Here is a 20,919-nt window from a genome sequence, read left to right on the forward strand (position 1 = left end):
TAAGTGAAGTGCTCAGGACATCCCTGGCATCTCATAAGATCCCAGAATATGCTTATTTCCTTTTTTAGCCTCATTCAAAAATATCTCCTGAGGCAGTAAGCTCCCTTTCTGGAAAATTTCAAGGTAGAATAATTCCTTACTGCCAAGATTCTGTGCCTCCGTGCTGCTCCTCACTTTTCATAAAGAAAAATAATGGCTCACATGGAGCCCTCACCATGCTCCAGGCAGGCTGAGATGGGCTTTTTGTAGATACTTTATTTAATCTTCTCATCAGCCCTATGAGGTAGGTACTATTATTACCCCCCCACACCCCGCTTTTTTTTTTTTCCTGAATAAGAGAATTGTGGCCTAGAGAGGTGAAGTAACTTGCCCAACCAGTAAGAGGCAGACTGGGACTTGAACTTCAGGGTGTCACTCCAAAGTCCTTGCTCTTAGAACTGGAGGGGTTATTTTATCAAATCTAAACTCTCCTAGGCTCACCTGCTCTAATACTCCAGGCTTTAGTGACCTCTTTCTGTAAAATGTCTTCATCTCTCAGCATCAAAACCACCCAGGGGTGCCTGGGTGGTTCGGTGGGTTAAGCGTCCAACTCTTGGTTTCGGCTCAGGTCATGACCTCACAGTTCATGGATTCGAGCCCCATGTTGGGCTCCACACTGACAGTGCAGAGCCTGCTTGGGATTCTCTCTCTCTCCCTCTCATTCTCTGCCCTTCCTGTGCACTCATTCTCTCTCTCTCTCTCTCTCTCTCTCTCTCCTCTCTCAAAATAAATAAGCTTTAAAAAAAAAAAAAACAACAGAAACCACCCAATTTCACACTTATTATTATGTGGACAGCTTCTGGTCTCTCCTACCTTACTGTAAGTGGGCCTGGGGATTTTTAGTCTTAAATATCTCCCTGGACTCAGTAGACTTTCAGAAGAACAAGTTCATAGGTTTCTTTGATTGCCAGCTGAATCAGATAGCAAGTCACTACCTCTTCCCTGCCATGCTTACCCCCGTCTTTTTTTCCTGTGCTGTTAGAAAAGTCTTTTCTTGGCTGGAACAAATACTACAGTCTGTTCAACTAGCTACTATTTGTGGAGTTCTCAATAGGTACCAGGAACTGTTCTAAATACTTTACATGTATTAACTCACTGAATCCTGACAGTAACCTATGAGCTAAGTCCCATCTTCACTCCCATTTTATGGAAGAGGAAACTGAAGGTACCAGTGCATCAGAATTTGACCAAGTAATTGAGCAAATGTTTTGTTGATGGATATTATTAGCAACAACAGCCGTACAAATATCTTATGCTTGCATCATGCAATACAGCTTTATGTACATTGTATCATCATCAGTCACCATTAGCAAATAGACACTAATGTCTCTATGTCCCTATTTTATAGAAGAGGAAACCACGGCTCTAAGGGTGAGTGATTCTCAACAGTCACACGGCAATGCTGTCTGTACCCATGAGGAAGCATCATATTTACTCCATTCCAAGACCCTGGGGGCAAGGGCGGTAGAGGGCCATGGGGGAGAAAAACACCTGTACACACGAAAGGCATTCGACAAATATTAACTCAAGAATAAAAGCTGGTCACAAAAGAGATTGGATGGGAATCCAGATCTTTGACTCCTAGTCCAGTGCTCTTTCCTTTATCCAAGATGGTGGGAAGCAAGTCTAAGGTCCAGACCTGGCTAGCAGCCTTGATTTGGGATCATAAGCCTGAGAAAGCAGTGTTCTTATTAAGAAGGAAAAAAAGGGGTGCCTGGGTGGGTGAGTCAGTTAAGCATCAGACTCTTGATTTCAGCTCTGGTCATGACCTCCTGGTCGTGGGATCAAGCCTCGAATCAAGCTCTGCATGGAGCATCCACATAGGGCACGAAGCCTGCTTGAGATTTTCTCTCTCTCTACAAATGAATAAACATTAAAAAAAAGAAGGGAAAAAAGCACATCAATTTTCCACAATGAGCATGTGCTTGCTACCTGCATAATCAGAAACAAATAAATGAAAAGGGGGGCAAAATTCATCCTTCCGAGAGGTCCCTTGGGCTGGCCTTAGGGTTGCCCTGGGCCCCTCCCTGGCATTTTTGGGCATTCTCTGATCCATCCCTAGAGGCCATCTGGCCCCACCTTATGATGGGGAAGCAGGGCTGGGGAGGAATCCCAGAAGCCCCCACTGAGGCTGTGGTGAGCAGAGACAGACACAGGAGTTCCCAGGTCCATGAAACTCCCTGACGTTGGAAGCTGAATGCTGTAGGCCCACAACTTTTTTAAAAGGGGCACCCAGGACCCTCCAAAGGGTAAGAATCCCAGATCACAATGACAAACCAGGGCCTGAGGGTTAGGATGACTGACTGGTCAAACGAGCATCAAGAAACCTAAAAAACCTTGTCTTCCTCTGAGTATAACTGGCAGGGGGAAGAGAATTAGGAATGGAATAAGGTCCCAACTCACGGATTCACAATGTTAATTTAAATTTTGCTTTTTTTCCCTGAACCCATCACCCCCATTCAAAGCAGCAGGGGGACAGGCATGATTATTTGCACAATTCCAATCTCAGTGGCACCTGGCTGGCTTAGTTGGTTAAGCGTCTGACTCTTGGTTTCAGCTCAGGTCATGATCTTACAGTTTTGTGAGTTCGAGCCCTGTGTCAGGCTATGCTCTGACAGTGCAGAGCCTGGATGGGATTCTCCCTCTCCCTCTCTCTGCCCCTCCCCCACTCCTGCTGTCTCTGTCTCTCTCAAAATAAATAAATAAACTTAAAAAAAAAAAAACAATTCCAATCTCAGACACCCTCTTCTTCCTCCTAGACACCCTCTTCTTCCTCCTAGGCCTGTGGCCGATGGAATCCAGTTCCTGATCCTAGTGACTGTGTGTCCACAGCTTCCTACCTCGCCTCCTTACCTAGAGTCTAAAGCTGTGATGTATATACTGTGGCCAACTTTCTTCCCAGGTGCCTCCTAAAAAGCTAGCTGCAAGTTTCAGCAAGCACTAAATTCCATTCTGCCACATTGATCGAGCTCCTCCATGTGCTAGATGTTATGATGGAGTCATAGATGGTGGGATAAATCCTGAGTGTGGCCTGGGAGGCTGCAGGTTAATGGCGGGACAAAAAACACTCACGTATCAGGTTAGGGGAGGGAGAAACCACACAAAGGTGAGAACCCCCAGGAGGGCAACTGATTAACAGGCTAGGGATTAAGGGGCAGTTTCTTAGAGGTGCAACCATAGCTCTGGAGCCGTGCATGAAGGTGAAAGATTCCTATACAAAGGAACGGAGGCATCGCAGTCCTGTAGAAAGGGTGGAGGCAGTAAAATGCTGGGCAAGTTTAGGAAACGGGCAGCAACTAGAGCCTGGGTGGGGGGAGGGAGTGGAAAGGAAGGAGAGAAACAAGGTTAGAGGTGGGTTATGGCCAATTGGCCAGAAACGAGGAGGATCTCGGTGTTCCACTAAGGAATTTGGACTTTATCAGTGTGTAGGTGTCACCGAGGGTTTTTGAGCAGAGCAGGTGGGCTCTGTGCTCAGATCTAGGCTTAAAGAGATCACATTGCAGAGGATGAGAGAGTAAGGAGAGGGCTTGGAGATTGGGAAACAGAATACTGTTAAAAGGTCCACTATGGGGGATAACAGGGCCCTTTAACTACAGCGATGGGCAGGACCAGCTGCATAATGTATGGGACCCGGTGCAAAAATAAAATGCAGAATTCCCTGTCCGAAAATTATTCAGAATTTCAAGAGAGTGACAGCAGAGCATTAAACCAAGCATGGGGCCCTGTGTAGCTGTACAAGGGAGACACCCATGAAGCCAGCCTGGCCCCAGGACCAGAAAGGTCAGAAGAGAAATCTGGAAGGCGCAGAGAGTCCTGGGACTTGGTCATCTGTTGGACCTGGAAAGTGAGGGTGGGAGACTTTCCTGCACTGATTGCCAGGCCACCCCACTGCTTACTGGGTACCCCCTTGAGCAGTCCATGATCACCTCTAACCTATTAATCTCTCTGAACTTCATCCCCTCCTTCTTCTGCAGCTGCTCACCCAGACCTGTTCCTGTAGGTTCCCTATCTAAAGGCGTCACCATTCACCCAACCACCCCAGTTAAAAACCTTGGCATCACCCTCTACTGTCTCCCCATCCCATCCCTTCCGGCCATTTACTTCCTAAATGTTTCTCCCATCTGTGTGGCCTCTTCAATCGCCGCTATCACTGCCAAGTTCCGGCAGGCCCTTATCAGCTCAGGCCTGGATTACCCACAAAAGCCTCCTATTTATCTCCCTGACTCCAGTCTGGACCCCTACCCCCACTCTCAAATAAAACATCCATCCTCCACCGTGCTGCCGCATGAAGTTCCCAAAGGTCACCTGACCAGGTCACGGAGTAAGACCCTTCATCCAGGGCTGCTCCAGCCAAAGGGTAAGATCCAAATGCCTTAAATGGCACACAAGACCCTCTGTCACCTGACCCTGTTTGATTTTCTAGTAAATGCCAAAAGTGCCTTAGTCTCCAGCACATACCATGCCAGCATTTTGTTTTGTTTTGTTTTCTCTTTACCTCTAGCAGATCCCTCTGCCTGGAATGCCTTCCACCCTCCCTTTCCGTGGCCTGGCTAACTTCAGTTCATCCTTTGAAACTCCCTTTGACTCTCCTCTGCCCTGGGAGGTCCTCTCCAAGTCCCCATTCCCCACACCGTGGATGCTCTTCCATACTGACTACAGGACCTTAAAGAGGCCTGTGGCTGGGCCAAGCCTTCTCTCTGGGCTGGGGAAAACCAGGGAGAGGAAGTCACGTCACTTTGGTGTCCAGCCCCCAATACAGAGCCTGGCCATGTGGGTGCTCCATGCACGTGTGGCTCTGGGCTGAAATGTCTGGTGGTGACCCTGGAGGAGGAGCAAATTACCGGGAAGGCTGGCATGAATAATCCCAGAGAAAACCCCCACATCACATTTTCCTTGTCGTCCCTGGCAGGGCCAGGACGGCGCCTCTGACTGAATGCAGCTGTGACCCGATAACCAACTATCTGGCGTCTGGTTTGATTGCATTTGATTTCAGAATTTGATTTCTGCTTCCTTCTAAAAACCTCATTCTCCTATGTCTGTGGTAACCAAGAATCTCTCTAGTGGAGGCAGGCTGTTCTCCACGGAGCAGCCCCCACCCGCCTCCTCAGGGCAACAACAAAATGGTTGGTCATGAGCTGGAGGGTAGAGACGTGTTTCCCCCACACCTGCCCCTGCAGCTTGCAGAGCCCCTGGTGCGAAGCTGGCCCTCCAGAATACTTGCTGAATGGGTGAATGCGTCCAGTTCACCAAGATTGGGGACGGGAAGCCTGAAGCTGCTGGGGACCGGTGGGGGCAGACAGCCTGGGATTAGACTTGATCCACAGATAATCCCCCAAATCCAGAAGCCACCTGGACAGCAGCCTGGGACTGAGCTCCATCAACGGATGCATGTTGATGCCGCAGCTGATTCCGTGACAGGATTTTCCAGGGGCCAGAAAACGGCTCCTCAGAAAACAACTATTCTAATTATTATTGGAGTGCGACAGAGAAAAGGCCTGTCAATCCTTTAAGGGCAGAATCCATATGGGGAGATTAACAGCTGGCTCTCCTCTCTCCATTTTTACTTTTCAGCACTTTTATTACGGAAATTTTCAAGCAAACAGAAGAATGGAGAACACAGTATAAGGGACCCCCCCCCCCGTACCCACCCATCCCTGAATTTTAACGATTACCAACACAAACCCAATCCCGAGTCATCGGTATAGTCCACCCCTTGTGAAGCAAATCCCAGCTATCATCTCGTGTGCCGCCGTCAAGGCTTGGGTGAAGACCAATGCTCATTTCCGATTCATGTGGGGGCACCGGCCGCGGGCTCCCGTAGCCCTGCCTAGCTCGGTGTCTGGCACAGCCCCCAGCAGGTTCTGAACCTACGTCTCTGAAACTCGAAGCCGGACTGATTATGCGGCGCCGGGCCCTGCCTCCTCCGCTTCCTCCTCTTCCCGCACAGCGTGGGTCACCTCGGCCTCGTAACGCTCCTGACACCCCACCGGCAGCCCCCGGTGATGCGCGAGTGAGTGTCTCCGCGCAATGCCACAGAAAGCAGAGGGAGGCGCCTGTCACTTCCTCTTTCTCCGGCTGACTAACGCCGGGCGCCCGCCCCGCGCCTCCGGCTCCCCGGGGGTGTGGCCACAGCCCGAAGGGGGCGGGGAAATACCCATATTTGGCCTTATATGGGCAGCCACGTCACAGGCCGCACACTCATTCACATAAAACGCCGCGCTGCCGGCGGAATCCCCGGCTTCTGGGGCGGCGAGTGGCCCGGCCGGGTGCCGAGCGTTCGGGGCGGGAAAGAAGAGTTGAGCGGCCGCTCCGGCGCCGGGCTCGGTCGGCCGGCCGCAGCCTCGCGGGCCGCCCTCCCGTGCCTCGCCAGCGGGCACCCTGGCCGTGGGCACCTGCGGGGCGCGCGGCGCGCGACCGCTGGGCGGCGGCGGCATGAAGGTCACGTCGCTCGACGGGCGCCAGCTGCGCAAGATGCTCCGCAAGGAGGCGGCGGCGCGCTGCGTGGTGCTCGACTGCCGGCCCTACCTGGCCTTCGCCGCCTCGAGCGTGCGCGGCTCGCTCAACGTCAACCTCAACTCGGTGGTGCTGCGGCGGGCCCGCGGCGGCGCGGTGTCTGCGCGCTACGTGCTGCCCGACGAGGCGGCGCGCGCGCGGCTGCTGCAGGAGGGCGGCGGCGGCGTGGCGGCCGTGGTCGTGCTCGACCAGGGCAGCCGCCACTGGCAGAAGCTGCGCGAGGAGAGCGCCGCGCGGGTCGTGCTCACCTCGCTGCTCGCTTGCCTGCCCGCCGGCCCGCGGGTCTACTTCCTCAAAGGTGAGCGCATCGGGGCCGCCGATTCCCTGTCACCAACCACCAATCTGCCACCGCGCCGGAGAGTCCGGGGCTCTGGGGGTCCTCTCCTTGTGCGGGGCGCCGTCTTCGACCCCGGACCCGGTAGTCTCCACTTGCCGGAGCCTGCACGCTGGGGCTTGACGTGCGCTGGGGAGGGCACCGCCACTGTCAGCGCTCAGAGCTTCCCCCTCCCCACTCGAGTTCCTCGAAAGCTCCCGGCGGCAGGTCCGCCGGGGTGGGTGCGGTTGGTTACGCTGCCGGGGGCGCCCCTTCTCGGAGGCAGGGGCCGTCGGCCAGGACTGGCGCGGGTCTCCGTTTCCCCGCGCCGGCTTAGCCGCCCTCTCTGGGGCCTGGGCTCTGAGTCTTTCTGATAGACAGATCTGGCGGGATCAGCAGGTCGCCACCCCCCGGAGCGTGGCGCCGCGGTGTCCCCTTTCCTCCCGCCTGGAAAATAAGCGTACGTTAGGTTGTCTTCACCGACCCCTCTTGCCTTTTTGACCCTGGCGAGTCCCTCCCCTTCCTTTCCATTTTATTTTATTTTACTGCTTTTTATTGTTTTCCTCCGGCCTTCCTTTCTCCCCTCCCAGACCTTTCTCTAGCTCAATTTGGAGCTGACAGCCTTCCCACCCTTTTCACCCCTTCGCTCTACCGCCCGGAGAAGACCCCCGCAGGGCTGGCCTCCTGCTGTCTCCCCGGGGTGAGGGGCGGCTGGCAGTCGTGCCAGGACTCCGGAGAGGTGCAGCCAGGACTCAGGACCTTAGTGGTGGAGGGGATTCCGTCGCCTTTGGTTTGAGATGCCCCAGAAGCTGCCCCACCAGTCAGCCCATTACACCTGCTGGAGAAAGGACTTGGACTTCCTGGTGGTGTGGTGGGTGACTGACAAGCTACAGAGCAATGATTCTTGGGCCAACTCCTATGACTTTTCCCGCCTTGTATTTGAATCCTTTGTAACCTCGAATGTATGAAAGACCTAGCCCACAGTGCAGAGATGAGGCTTCAGCCCAAGCTGTGCCCCAAGGCCCTGCCAACCCTGTTGCAGATGCCTTGAGATACAACTGTGATGTGGTTCAGAACTCGGGGGCAGTGAATGGAGGGTGAGGGCCTTGTTTTAAAACCATGCAATTTGGGGAATTTCACACAGTCCAGGCCAGGAGATCACATGGGCAGCCCCCCCTCCCCCCCGCCCCCGTATTAGCACCTCTTGTAGACTGTCCCTGGTTGATTCCTCTTAGGGAGGAGACAGGCAGAAGATGCTCTTCCTTGTCCATCATCCTCAGCCCTCAGGGGATGGAGGGATGCCCTCCAAGCTCTGCAGAAGTTTCACACTTAGCCCCGGATTTTTTTTCTCTTCCTGATGTGGTTTTTGTCTCCTGTTCTTAGCAATGAATACAGGAAAAGCTACCGCCTCCCCAAGTATCATGAAAGATATGTTCCAGGAAACTCCTCCTGGTACTACCTCGGCTCCCCACCCCTCTACAGCACTGGGTGGGAGGAGGGGGGTCATGCTGACGGTTTAGAAGTTACTGCCACAGGAAGTAAGCAGCTCACATCTCCGGAAAATTCATGTTTAAAATTTTTTTTTTTTAATGAGAGTAACATACACAAGTAAAAATTTTTAAAGCACAAAGGCTCTACAATGAAAAGTGGGTTTTCTGCACCCCCTAGAACCTACTTCCACTCTCCGGAGACAGCCACCCACTATTTCTCTTGTTCGTCTTTAGACAAGTTAATTTGCCATGAGTATCTTTAAAACATAGAATGGTTTTGTATAGTTTCTATTCATGCCTCTTTCACTTAACTCGATCTTGGGATATTTGTCCATATCAGAGCATACATGTCCACTTTACTTTTTAAAAAATTTTTTAAAATGTTTTTATTTTGAGAGACAGAGCACAAGTGCGGGAGGGGCAGAGAGAGAGGGAGACACAGGATCTGAAGCAGGCTTCAGGCTCTGAGCTGTCAGCACAGAGTCCGATTTGGGGCCCAAACCTACGAACCATGAGATCATGACCTGAGCCAAAGTTGGACATTTAACCAACTGAGCCACCCAGGAGCCCCAATTTTACTTTTTAAACAAATCCCCTGGTGGCAGCTGGCTGATTACTTTTCAGCCTCACTATTTGAGGCAGTGTGGTAAAATAGATCTTTGTCCAGATGCTTTGCATGTGCACTATCTTTCAGTAAAATTGCCGGGTTGATATTGTGTGTGTTTTAATTTTCAGTGTAAGTTGCTTGATACTTACTGTTATAACATTACTAAAATCTTAAGTTGTTGCTAAAGAAAATTTCTTTTCCTTATCTAACTCATGTCTAGATGTGAGTTCAGGTTTTTTTTTTTTTTTTTAAGCTTATTTATCTTGAGAGTGCACACAAATGGGGGAATGGCAGAGAGAGAGGGGGAGAGAGAGAATCCCAAGCAGGCTCCATGCTGTCAGTGCAGAGTTGGATGTGGGGTTCCATCTCACAAACTGTGAGATCATGACCTGAACCAAACTCAGGAGCTGGACACTTAACTGACTGAGCCACCCAGGCATGCCTGAGTTCAGGTTTTAATCTAGTGGCGTTTCAGATCTTGGGAGCAATGCCTTTTACGCTTCCCTTAATCCTCCTCTCATCCCCCCCCCCAAAAAAAACCCCGCTAAAATGAGGTGATGACCTAATGGCATTGTCAGTGTGTATTTATAAGCAGTGTGCATGCACCTTCTCTGCTCCCCTGGTAATGGAGTGGTGATCAAAAGCAGAATCACTCTGAAGAGGGTTGAGGCAGCCAAAAGAATTGTCTAGGCTCTTGCAACTCAAGTGAGGCACCAGAGAAGAATGTTCTGTCTCTCCATGTCTCTGAAAGGAGTGGGTGAAAGACAGAGACCCTCTAATCTGAAGGACTCCTGACCCCAGCTTGAAGAGACAGGACGCTGTTTATCTGGCCCTCAGAGCTACGCTGAGAATCTGTGTTGCTTGCCTTATTTTGTCAGTGGGCAGGCAGGACCCAACCCACACCCGCACCTCCTGTCTGTCCTCCTAACAGCCAACTCTTAAGTGCGCTATTTACAGACAAGAGATGGGGTGGCCTGAAGGCTTGCTTCTCTTTCCCAAGCCTCATTCTTGGGAAAGCTTGGGAACGCCTGGGCCACTCTTACTCCAGATTCCTGTTCCGTATCACTCAGTTTGTCTCCTGGAACCCAAAATGTTGGAGGCCCAGGCACAGGAAGTGATTTACTAGCTAGGGACACCTCTTCCAGCGAAGCTGTGTGTCTGTGTGTCCGTGTAAGTCTGACATTCTTTCTGCCTCCTAGGAGGGCAAGGCCCTAGGGGCTATGGTTGGGAGGAAGGGGAAACTAAACCACAAACACCGCCACCTTCCACCTCCATTGCTCTCTGGCGTGGTCTTTTGTCCTGACTGACCTAGAGGTCCAGAAGCTCATCTGGGGAGGCCCAATGGGCTTTTTGTTAAAGTGACCACAGAGGAGATTTGAGTGTACTCACTGGGGGCGGGGGCAGTTCCAGCAAGCTGGGAGGAAGCAGTAATGACAAGATGACTCATTCTAGGAATTGGCTGCAGCTTCTGGGAGGGAGCTGGAGACCGCCATGGTATCCATTAACCATTTGTCTACTGCAGGGGGTTAGAACCACCACATACTTCACTGTGGGGCTGTAATAACACCAAGAGACAGAAGAAAGAGGGGACTTTGTAGAAAATACATGGCCTCTACAATGTGTACCTAATTGATGATTTGACCCCAAGTGAATTTTCTGGGTCAGAAAAAAATTAGAAGCAGGTTTTCTGGAGGCTCTTGGAAGGGCCTTAAGTCCTCTTGGATTGGGAGCAAGGATGTCCCCAAGTAAAGCTGGCCTATTCATTGAGGCTTCTGAGGCCAGTTTTTCTTTTGGTTCTTTCCCACTGAGTGCTGGGCCTTAGACTTTTTTTTTTTTTTTTTTTTTTGCATTAAAAAAATTTTTTTATGAATATAGTTTGTTGTCAAATTGGCTTACATACAACACCCAGGGCCCGTCCCAACAAGTGCCCTCCTCAATGCCCATCACCCATTTTCCCCTCTCCCCAATCCCCCATCCACCCTCAGTTTGTTCTCTATTTAATAGCTGAGACTTCTTTGTATACCCAAGTTTCTATGACTTGGTCACAGATAGGTTTTACCTTAAGTGACCCATCTGGAGAAGTTTATCATTTGAGCATATGTAGTCGTAGAGAAAGGTCAGGGAGGTGAGGTGATCTTCAAGGGGAGAGAAACAGTTCTTACTTACTGGGACTGAGAATTAAGTTCCAAAGGCCTTGGGTCTACAGTTTGGTTTGGAAGTTAATTAACTAGATTGATTACTCAAAATCGGACCTATAGAGAGGATTGTCAGCAGTGTTCTGAGCACCTTGGGAGTGCGAAAGGGCAGGGTTGTTTTATTGCACTGAGTTTAAACCTCATATTGGCCCCCATTCCCTTATGAATAGAGAGGGTTCCGTCTATAATCCAGTTCAGAGCTAATGGGCTAGGGATGAAGCAAACCAATTTAGGAGTCTCTTCTTGCAAATGAATGAAATTCTGTATAATCACACCTGCATTTTAGACAAACAAGTGAAAATAGCTTTTGTTTTCTGGAGGGATTTGGTTAATATTTGCCAGATGTCGGATACATTTCCTTTCACAGTTTAAGCTGCTTCTGATAGACGCAAAAAGTTAATCATTGCCTCTCTGAACTGTAGCTTGTTAGAAGAAGAGGGGAAAAAAGTGTGTGTGTGTGTGTGTGTGTCGGGGGGGGGGGGCGGGAGGAGGGGGGTGTAGCCCATTTCTATTCCAAAGCTATTAGTTGGCTTGGTTCAATTTTTCTGTAAGACCGGAATCTGTGTTAGCATAATATTCTTGACTCTTCCACACTTGGGGTATTGACTAATTGGGGGCATTTTCTGAAAGCCTGAGAAATCAATGCTTAACATCTCTCTTCCTTTTTTGTTTTCCTTGCAGGAGGATATGACAACTTCTACTCGGAATATCCTGAGTGTTGCGTGGATGTACAACCCATTTCACAAGAGAAGGTTGAAACCGAGAAAGCCCTCATGAACCAGTGTGGGAAACCAGTGCTCAGCATCAGCTACAGGCCGGCTTATGACCAGGTACGTGGTGTGGTCTTGGCTGCTGACTCTGTTCCTTCCTCGGCACCCCAGCTCTTCCTCTCCCCGCTCAGCAGCACCGGTTCGTTCTTTTGTGGATCAGGGTTTTGGGCAGAGCCCTCGAGCTTCAGAGAGCTGTTACTTGCCAACTTGAGTTTCCATCCAAGAGCCCATCCAAATGGGCTTCTTTCCAGCAAACAAGCTGACAAGAGCAAACGAGCCACAGGATGCTTGACAGCTTCTGGAGAAAAGGGGAAGTGAAAGATACATTATTAGCTGGCCTAGGAAGTGCAGAGAAGCTTCAAAATATCGGTTTAGGTTTCCCTGAAGGTGTTTCAGAGCCGACTTTCAGGCTTCCTGTGTTGATCTTTCCTGATCTTTTCCTGAATTGTTCATGCTCTGCAGTTTCTACAAACCAGCCTAGTACCTGTCAAAGTGTGTCTTGTTATTTTTAACTGAAATGGGGCTGGGGGGGGAGGTTGAGGGAGGGTCGTGGAGAAACAACCCTTGGGATGGCTAAGCAGTCTCTAAGGGTTTCTGGTGCTTACAATTCCATAAATTCAGAAACCAGAGAAGATCAAGAGATATTATAGAGGATTTCATGCTCATACAGATGTGGAGGGGGGGCGGTTTCCTTCAAAGAATTTATACCTTCTGACAACTCACTAAAGGATAAAAATGTGGAAGGCTCAGTCAGGGATTACCTACAATGTTGGAGGATGGGCAAAAGGTGGGCAAGGTCCCAAATCTGGCAGAAACCATAGATCAAAGCCCACCTTCCCATTTTACAGAGGGAAAAAACTTGTCTCACAGCTGGTGAAATGATCTATCTGCAAAGAATCCTGGCAACAGTAGGCCCAGACCTCCTCCCTTCTCTCAACTCTGGTTCTTTGCAAGACCTTGTTCTGTTTTCTACATGCCTTCTTTTAGAAAGGGGCCATCCTAGCCACCTGACCTGGTAGGAGGAGCTTCTCAAGGCTTTCCCACAAAATAAGAATATATCCAGATCATAAAAAGGAAGACGTCTGACTGTTGTTTAAAGTGCCAGCTGCCTAGCATGAGCAGAGCTTTGCCCCTGCGAATAAACTTCCCAGTAAAGCCAAGTGACTTCCCTTGAATGGGATCCTGGGTCAGGGAGCCCATTAGCTTGGCAAGGTGCCACGGTTATTATTTTGTTTTTCTTTATTGAAAATACAGCGTATGATGAACCCTCAAGCTTTCAAGCCATGGGCATGCGGCTTAGCTGGATTCCTATTTTTGTTTGTTTGGGTGGTGTTTTCCCCTCACTTCTCAGAAAGTGAAAGAGAAACAAGAATTGGCAGGATATCATGAAAGCACAACAGACCTTTGGCCGAGAGGACTGGGGAGGCCCTGATGTGTCTCCAGGGTTCATCTGGGGAACCCCCTCGTGCTATTTCTTAGAAGCGCTTCTGCGTTGAGAGAAGCCAAGCCAAGGTCGTGTTAACCTTTGGGGTTTCTTCCTCTTGAGTCTGAACAGGATTCAGAAAAGCAAAGAAACGTGGTTTCAGGAGTGTGTTGATCTAGGCTATATAAGTAACTGGATGAGATCCCAGGCCCGGTTTGTCAGTGTTTTCCAAGGCACTAAAAGGAGAGAGAGATCTATGTAGGTGTGTATAAAGTATTAAGTCCGGCGCCAGCTATTGTAGGTGCTAATAAAATAACTAGTTGTTACTTTTACTATCCTTTGTAAAATCGTCCATAACTTTCTTCTGATTAGCCAAACTGACCTTTGCCCAAACACTTGATTTCTCTGGAAAGAAAAAGCACACACTGCATGATGGGTAATTTGAGAATTGCCTGCTGCTGTCCCTCATCCTATGCCTCTTTCCCTACTGTGGATCTGGCTGAGTTTCCATTCGACTTTATTCCAGGACAGGAAGTGGAAACACAGGAAGCAGATGGATGATATGGGAGAGGCTCCCAAAGACGCAGCCACTGTCCCCCCTCAAGCACAGTGTTTCCCTCTAAATCGTGGAGGGGGGGCTCCCATTGTTCCAGTTTTGACTGGCTTGTCTTGCCACCCTGGAGATGCTAAGACTGCCACAGTCTAGCTGTTCCTTTTAACTTTGCCTCAGGGGAGATGGTCTCTGGTTCTAACTGGGATCCTCCTTAACGGGAATCCTGGTGTATGGGTGGCCTTCCAAAAGGCTGATGTAAGCATCTTTCACGAACCCTCAGTGCTACCTGACAAAGATCAGGTGTGGGAGAAGCCCCTCTGTACATGGCTTAACAGCTTTTCTCTAAGGATCCTGGGTAAACAGTGGTTGTTTTCACTTCTAAGAAGCATCCTTTTGGGGGGCACATTTTAACATCGCTAAAACCACATGCACCTTAGGATCAGTGTCCTAGGTTTGATAAGATACACTATAAAATATCAGGACTGTAAAGCAGGGTTCTCATCTTGTTGAGTTTTATCTGCTTCCCTGAGAGAAAAAACAGGGCTTGCCCCAAGGTTAAAAGGCTTGCCCTGGTTCTGTCAGGGCAGCTAGAACTTGGGACATTACCCTCTCGATTCTTCCCATTACACATAGCTTCTCGTCCCCATCAGCACAGGGAAGCTGCTAGCATTTCCTGCCTCCTCAATCAATATGTGTAAGAAAACGAAAATCTTCGCTGTGTGGGCTTTGCCGTCACTGAGTCACAAGGTAGCAATGTAGGGTAGAGAGTTGGCCAGGGTGGTGGCTCCACCCACACTCCTGGTTGAACTACCCTGGCTCTGAACTCTCTACCTGGAAACCAGAAAGGGAACCTCCCACCCTCCAACAAGTAGGTCAGACTTGTTTTGTTTCCTCTCCTAAATGAGCAAGCTAATCCGATATTCCCTGGCTATCCTTTACCCCTGCTTCCAGGGCGGCCCAGTTGAAATCCTCCCTTTCCTCTACCTTGGAAGTGCCTACCATGCATCCAAGTGCGAGCTCCTCGCCAACCTGCACATCACGGCCCTGCTGAATGTCTCACGGCGGATTTCCGAGTCCTGCACGACCCACCTACACTACAAATGGATCCCCGTGGAAGACAGCCACACAGCTGACATTAGCTCCCACTTTCAAGAAGCAATAGACTTCATTGGTAGGTTCAGTCATTCGCCCTCCGTTATTTGGGGAGCTGCCTAGGGCACCTGTTCTGGTTCTGATGTACTGATGGAGGCTACCTTTGCCAAGAAGAAAAACAAGCGTCTTGTCTGTGCAACCACCAGGAGTTGGAGCCGGGAAGGTTTGCAGCCACCAAAGACGCAGAGGGGAGGATTCGAGTTGCTATTAATAGGAGCTTTAATTTGCAAGATAAATGAATTAATATCATTTTATGGCAGTACTCACTGCCGCTTGTGTTATTTTTTCAAGCTGGGTGGGATGCGGTGTGTCCGTGCGTAATGCCCCACGCCAGGGAAGCAAGGGAAGGAAAGAACCATCCCAACTGTGCTCCTACGTAGGTCAGGGTATTTTTAAAAAGCAAACAGAAGGATTGAGAGAGCACTGCTTAACACGCTGAGCCCCGAGGGCCCTGGCAGCTTTTCATGGTTTTTGGCAGACTGCTTTAGGGGCAATTTGTTTTGCATTTTCAGCTAATTTTGGATTAAAGATAGCATTTGATCAAGCTTCATGCTTTGCGCACAGAAAAGTTGTCATCTTTTGTACGTTGTGTTAGGCAGTTATCATTTCCTCCCCTGTGCAGGCCTGGAAGCCTCTGGCCCCTCTGCCCGGAGAGGGCTTTGGGCCCTGGGTCCCCACCTCTTCAGCATAACCTTGATTTTTCTCTCATTTGACATCTTCCCTTTCCCCCATCCCTCTTCCTTGGCTGCAAGGCTGACTTTTTGCTGTCTCAGACTTGCAAACACCACTCCCCAACCTTGTGGTTTTGCCTTCTTTCCCAGAGTCCTTCTTTCCCTTGAATATGCATAGCTGTTGAAGCTGAGATGTGATTTTCCTTATCTTGTTTGGAGGGCTTTTGGAGGGGGAAAGGCAGATGTTGGCCACATCAATAACTACTTAGTGCGGGTAGCAATTGAAGCCCCCCCACCCCCCACTCCGCCTAGCTTTGGCTACCTGGTGGGCCCAGTGCTCATCGCACATGGTTTCTCCTCTACAGGAAACCCACTGGAAAACTCACCAGAGGCAAAAAGACCATGTCCTGGTCCCCTGAGCCTCTGGGCTGAGATGATTCCTTTGGCTCTCTGAGAGGCAGCCCAAATGATGGGTTGCGAGTGGGAAACCCTTGACTTTGTCTCCCTGACCCTGGGAATGCCTTGCCCTTCTCTGCCAGTTATTTAATTACCTAGATAGCTCCTCGGTGAGGTCATGAAACCCGCCCCCGTCCATTTCTCAGAACCCTCCTTCCCCATCCTGTGTGTTGTGTACATAACCGCACAAACCGACAGCATTTTGAAAGCACAGGATGCTTTTCCCCAGACTTCTTGCCCTCCTGGTAAAAGGAGGGACTGAGGCCATACCCTGTGTTGACCTCCTTCCCAGGGGAAGGCCCTGGGAAGGTCACATGGAACACCAGCCCTGAGGGGTAGAGCGGAAGCAACACGCTCTAAGCCCTTTGTTTTCTTGGATACAGCACTGGTCAACTAAAAGCTAGCCTACAAGGAGCAAAAGAAAATCAGGAGCCATGACCCTGCAATCCTAGGGGTTGGGGTCCCCTTTGAACTAACTTACAGGGGCTTTATTTCTTTTGAGTCAGACTAAATTGGGGGTACCTCCAATGAGCTACACTGAGCGCGTCCTTTGGGATTTTCGTTCTGCTGGGGAAACTCCAGGGTTCCTCCCTGCCTCCTCAGGAACTTGATGTTTTAGATCTTGCGGATTGATTTACAAACGTCTCCAACTTGAGGAGGGAGGCGGGTAAGGGAGCTGACTTGATTTTCCCTTCGAAACCTTCAGTGTTTTTGTGTACTGTGGCCTCACATAGTGCCAGGTACAATATCGAACTTCCCGGGTCGTAATGTAATCATTTCCTCATTAGCAAGAGAGGGAATTGGAACGGCTGTTTTTCGTGGGTTTTAATTGGTGTGTGTATGTGTGTAACCTTTTGCCCCTCATTTTTAACTATTGTAGTTCTTTGGGGGAGAGGAGTGGAACAGGAAAGGAGGGCACCCCCTAGTCATATTGAGCTCAAAGAATGCTGACTGATGGTGGTAGCTTGATGGCAGTGACTCCCATTGTTGTGCAAGATGGAGTTTGCGGAAGCCATTTATATCCTCCGGTCTAGTAAGCGTCACTTAGCCAGGGCTATAATTAGTGGCTGTGCACTACTTAGTGTATGTTTGGTGGTGGGAACCCTGGGAGCTGAGCCAAGCATCCCGCTCCTGGCACAGCCAGAGAGGGTGCCCAGTGAGGCTGACAAGCCTCTAGCAGGAGAGGACTACTGGGTCATCACCGTACGACTCAGATCCTGAGAGACAGGAATTGCTTTTCCAAGTCAGTCTTTGTACCTGGGACCCTCTCAGAAAAATGTGCCTACTCAATAAATTTGCACGCAATGTCAAGGATTTCCCAATGCCCTCTCGAAACCCATCCACGGGACCCGAGTTAAGATGGCATCTCCAGGAAGGGATGTGAGACTGCTGGACTCCAGGTCTGGCCTGCTCAGGGGCAGAATCTATGCAAGTATCCTGGTGAACAAGGAGGCACCTCTAAGGATAGAAAGGTCCTAAGTGGGGATAGACCTTGGTGGGACCCCAAAAGCTCCGTCCTCGCCAAGGGGCATCAGAGACTGTGTAGGAACCTCCGCGCTCGAGCAGACGTGATGTTTTGATAACCAGGTCGCTTTTGTGTTTAATGCTTGTATCTTGGCATTGCCTTTTGGGTTCCAGTCCCAGCTCATCCTCACTGTCTTTTCTTCCTTCCAGACTGTGTCAGGGAAAAGGGAGGCAAGGTCCTGGTCCACTGTGAGGCTGGGATCTCCCGTTCGCCCACCATCTGCATGGCTTACCTCATGAAAACCAAGCAGTTCCGCCTGAAGGATGCCTTCGATTATATCAAGCAGCGGAGGAGTGTGGTCTCGCCCAACTTCGGCTTCATGGGCCAGCTCCTGCAGTATGAGTCTGAGATCCTGCCTTCCACGCCACAGGCTCCCTCCTGCCAAGGGGAGGCAGCCAGCTCTTCATTCATAGCCCATTTGCAGACATTGAGCCCTGACGTGCAAGGTTCCTACTGCACATTCCCTACCTCGGTGCTGGTGCCAGTGCCCACCCACTCGACAGTCTCAGAGCTCAGCAGGAGCCCCGTGGCCACGGCCACATCCTGCTGAAACCGGGATGGGGAAACAGCCCAGTCCCAAGAACAACTGTGATTCTGCTTTCTAAACTCGTGGACATTTCATACCTGTGCAATACCGAAGACCTCACTCTGTCCCACTGCCCCACTGGGAGAGTGAGCACCAGGCTTGCAAAGGAACTTCACACTGACATCGGGGATAGGTTTTCGGGACCGAAGGAAGGCCAAGCCATCATGAGAGTACGGCGCGTGCCAACTACTGTACTTCCAGACCCCGTGCCCTCTCAGGACCGCCCAGTCCCTGCACCTCCAAGTTTGCCTTCTCATTTCAAGCGTAAGGCAATAAATCCCTGCAGCAGCATGGGAGAAAGCAGTTGCTAGACCGGGAGAAAAGGCAGTTACGAAGCCAATTCGTTTTGAAGGAAGCACAATTTCCACCTTACTTTTTTAACTTTGGCAGTCTCAGTATCTGTCTCTGTTGCTTCAGGGCATAAGCTGATCACCACCCAGTCGGGAAAGTAACCCTGCAGGGTTTGGAGGGACACGATCTGTGTGCTGCTTTGAACCCTCAGATGTTTTTGAGGCTCCCTCTTGGGGTCAGTAGAGACAGGCGGTTGAAGTAGGGAGACACTGACCTATCTGGGTGTCCTCTCCACCGTGGGTTCTTCCCTGACTTCGGACTTCGCATGATTCTTACTCATACTTGAACCTTTCTCATTGCACCTCTCCTCAAAGCAACTCTTCTTCAGACCTTAGACCAAAAATCACCCCTTCGAGGTGGTAGCAGTGGGTGCCAAGGGAAATAGGGCACCCGCTGTCTGGGTCAATGGCATTGAAATGGTCGTTTTCCCCAGTTTGCCGTCCTTCATGTGTGCTTGTCTCGTCTCCGGTGACACACGTCTTCATCCCTGCCCCTGGGGGTTGTCTTCAAGCTGTGGACTTCTGGGGTTTACAGATTTTGTAATGTGGTACTTCTTTTTTGTCCGTAGGTTCTTTCTCCAGGGGAAAAGGCAATAATTTCCTAAAATCCATGTGAATGTGAAGAAAAGCAGTATGTTACTGGTTGTTGTTGTTGTTATTGTTTTTTTATAGTGCAAAATAAAAAGAGTAAAAAGAAAAAAAAAAACACTTGTTTGTCGTTGGTGAGTTGGGGTAAGGTAGGAATACATTTAGGTGGGGACCCAGCCTGTCTCCCTGGATCCAAACAAATGCTATTTCCAAAGGAGCACCAGGGCAGTGGTGATGCATGTGCTGCTGGAGGCGTGAGGCTGTGCGTCCGCTCATGAGCTGGTGATCTTAACGATACAGAATATTGCCTTCCGACCGAGAAGCCTCCCTGAGCTCACTTGCAAGTCCTTAGGTGAAAGCCACATGGAGAGGAGGTCAGAGCATTCATCCACTCAGGGCTCTTCACTCCCCTGAGTCCAGGCAAAGACTTCGCCTTGAACCTCAGATGCTTCATCAATGAAATGAGCGAACTGAGCTAGATGATCCTGAAGGTCCCTTAAAGCTCAAGGGCCCTTGGTTGCAGCAAACCAAGGCCAAGCTGAGGGCCAAGCTTGTGGTCAGCTTCCTTGTGTCTGGTACATGGGAGACACTCAGAAAAGGTTGAAATAATGGCCAAGTGAATTAGGTGACTGTTCACCATAAGTGCCTACTCCCCTTTTTTACTCTTAGAACTAAATCTTCCAGAGAATTCCTTCAATGAGTAGGTTTACAGCCAAGGCTGGATTGCCTTGCCTGCTGAGTTATTTCCTCTGTCGGTGGAGGAAGGAAGGAGCAATAGTGACTTCTCCCCACACCTGAGAAGGCTTCTGCCCCAGCCTAACTCTTCGGGCCTGTTTCCTAGCCAGCACCTGAGATAGAAATTCCCCTGGTACCTAGTGGGAGTTCTTTGGGCCCTCAGGGGCCCAAAGAGGCCACCAGCTCCCCCCTCAGGCACCATGTCAACAAATAGCGAGATGGCAGCCTAGCCCGGGGTAGCCCAGCTCTTTGTAAACATCTCAATTCAAAGGCTTTGCTTGAGGCCTTGCTCTCCACAAGCCTTTCCTTTTCCAGACTCCCCCTCCACAGATTCCTTGGAAAGTCCTCAGGTAGGAATGCCACCGAGACTAGAGAGACTGCATTTCTTTCCTTCACTCCATGCCCCTCATCTGCATAATCCAAGCACGGCTTCCACACAAAGAAAGCAGAGTGAAGAACATTGGACAGGGAAGTGGGGGGGACCCTGGCTCTCACCCGCCCCTAACTCCTGCGTTGTGGAGCTAATCTCCAACAATCTCGCTGGACCAAACTTGTCCAGGGCTTGGTCTAGTTGATGCCTGAGTTCCTTCCCAGGCTTCAAATCCCTGACGTTCTGCTCAGCCTTGGAACGTGACCCAGAAGCCTGCCCATTGTGCGGGCCTGTCAAGGTGCTGAGTGGCTGAGGGCCTCAGGCAGGGAGCGCAGGGGGCCGGGAAGCTGGGTGCAGGCTAGGGTGGTGCGCTAAGCTGCATCGAACTTGCTGACATTTGCTTTATTGCACTAAAGTCTTTCTCTGAAGGGTGAGTAAGTCCTCTAAATCAGGCATGTGAGGATTGCGCCTAAGCTAATGAGTCACCGGAGGGTAAGCCAAGTGAAGCCCCACAGCTGGGGATGGCTTTGGACTCTCACTCCCTTAATAATCTCATTAATTACACCTCCATTTGTGTCAAAAC

General features: G+C 50.3%; 1 protein-coding gene across 1 annotated transcript; it reads left to right on the forward strand.

Moving 5' to 3' along the window:
- Positions 1-6,269: 6,269 nt before the first annotated feature.
- Positions 6,270-19,349, forward strand: DUSP5 (dual specificity phosphatase 5). Its single transcript, XM_027063034.2, has 4 exons — positions 6,270-6,850; positions 11,839-11,987; positions 14,855-15,074; positions 17,857-19,349. The coding sequence occupies exons 1-4, from the start codon at positions 6,472-6,474 to the stop codon at positions 18,255-18,257; spliced, it is 1,149 nt and encodes a 382-aa protein (XP_026918835.1). The 5' UTR covers positions 6,270-6,471; the 3' UTR covers positions 18,258-19,349.
- The last annotated feature ends 1,570 nt before the right edge of the window (positions 19,350-20,919 follow it).

Source organism: Acinonyx jubatus, chromosome D2, assembly GCF_027475565.1.
Source record: "Acinonyx jubatus isolate Ajub_Pintada_27869175 chromosome D2, VMU_Ajub_asm_v1.0, whole genome shotgun sequence".
NCBI classification, from domain to species: Eukaryota; Metazoa; Chordata; class Mammalia; order Carnivora; family Felidae; genus Acinonyx; species Acinonyx jubatus.